The 1306-nt window shown below is 46.3% G+C and overlaps 1 protein-coding gene across 1 annotated transcript; it reads left to right on the plus strand.

Moving 5' to 3' along the window:
- Positions 1–509: 509 nt before the first annotated feature.
- Positions 510–1184, plus strand: FTJAE_14301 (uncharacterized protein; the record flags this gene model as incomplete). Its single annotated transcript, XM_037347511.1, has 1 exon — positions 510–1184. The coding sequence occupies one exon, from the start codon at positions 510–512 to the stop codon at positions 1182–1184; it is 675 nt and encodes a 224-aa protein (XP_037198702.1).
- Positions 1185–1306: the final 122 nt, after the last annotated feature.

The following is a 1306-nucleotide window of genomic DNA, read 5'->3' on the forward strand; positions in this document are numbered from 1 at the left end:
GGTCCAGCTTAAATATAGATAACTATGGTTAAAAACCTAATATTTACTATATAAAGAGATGTTTTACCTCTATAATTCCACCCTCATCCATACATAATCATTGCCATAAATCCTTTCGAAGCGCTTACCTTACAGCACTACGCCTCGATAACTTGTCAAGCTCATAACACCAGCACCAACGTTGGAATTTCGACCGCGGAACATGTGACCCTCGGTCAGCCTTGGTTTATTTACAAATCACTACAATGATTACCTTTCGACTCGGCCCAACTCAGCAGAACTCATAAACCTCTGCTCGGATCGTATTCTCTCAGTGCCAAGAATGCACATTTGCCCGGCCTTCATGGTCTGACGTCATCAATATGCAGCCACGCTGGCCTTAAAACCTCGTAAGATTTATATATTCCAAGGTCTGCCTGGACCTGCCATATAGGCTCCCAAGCGCTTGATTCTCCTCTTTGAAGGTACTACTTTACTTACGTCTTTACTGTTCTATCTCATGGTTCAGCATGGCACAGACGAGCCCCCCTACAACCGACGTGGGCTTCGTACAGCAAGGCCAGGTCGACTGCATTGTATTTAGCAAGACGGCAGTATCTATGACACTTGATATCCTTGCCAGATTCCAGGCTGCTGGAGTTCAGGAACTTACGTATGCGGGCGTCATGCAGCTGACCACTCGATTCAAACTTCCTGCACTTGGCCGCCAAAGGATCTGGGACGCGGTCCAGAGCCTTAGGGTTGTTGGTGGCGCCTCTAACATTCTCTACTTTGGCTTTGGCTATAGAAGTTTTCTTCGATTTTTATCAGAATCCGTTTCAGGTCTCAAGTGCATTGCTCTCTGCTCCTGTCTGGGGGAAATATACTCTGAAGATATAGCCGCGAGGGTGCTGGCAGCTCTCTGGAAAGAGCTCGACTACCCAGAGAACTTCAAACCATCCCTTCACCAGTTCAAAGCCCTTGCGAAGGCCTGTGGTAGCGAATTAGCCACCTCTCCATTCCCAGAGGTTGCTGGCAGGCTATATGGCCCTATCGCAGACAGAAGTGGGCGACTGGAATGCTCAGATCCTGCAGACATCGCCAGAGCACTAAATAGCCTCTTTAAGATCTTAATAGGACTTCGACAGAGCATTACGGTTATGGGAAACTCGAATTATAGCTTTATTGCTGCGGTCGTATATTAGTTATTTAACTTTGACATTTATATAGGCAGTCAGATCCGGGTCAGGGTCAGGTTAAAATAGCAGCGGTATTTACAGGCAAATAGGCAGGCATATAGCAGGTAAGGCATAGGATTAAAAAATAT

This window comes from Fusarium tjaetaba (genome assembly GCF_013396195.1).
Source record: "Fusarium tjaetaba strain NRRL 66243 chromosome Unknown NRRL66243_c0000775, whole genome shotgun sequence".
NCBI lineage: Eukaryota > Fungi > Ascomycota > Sordariomycetes > Hypocreales > Nectriaceae > Fusarium > Fusarium tjaetaba.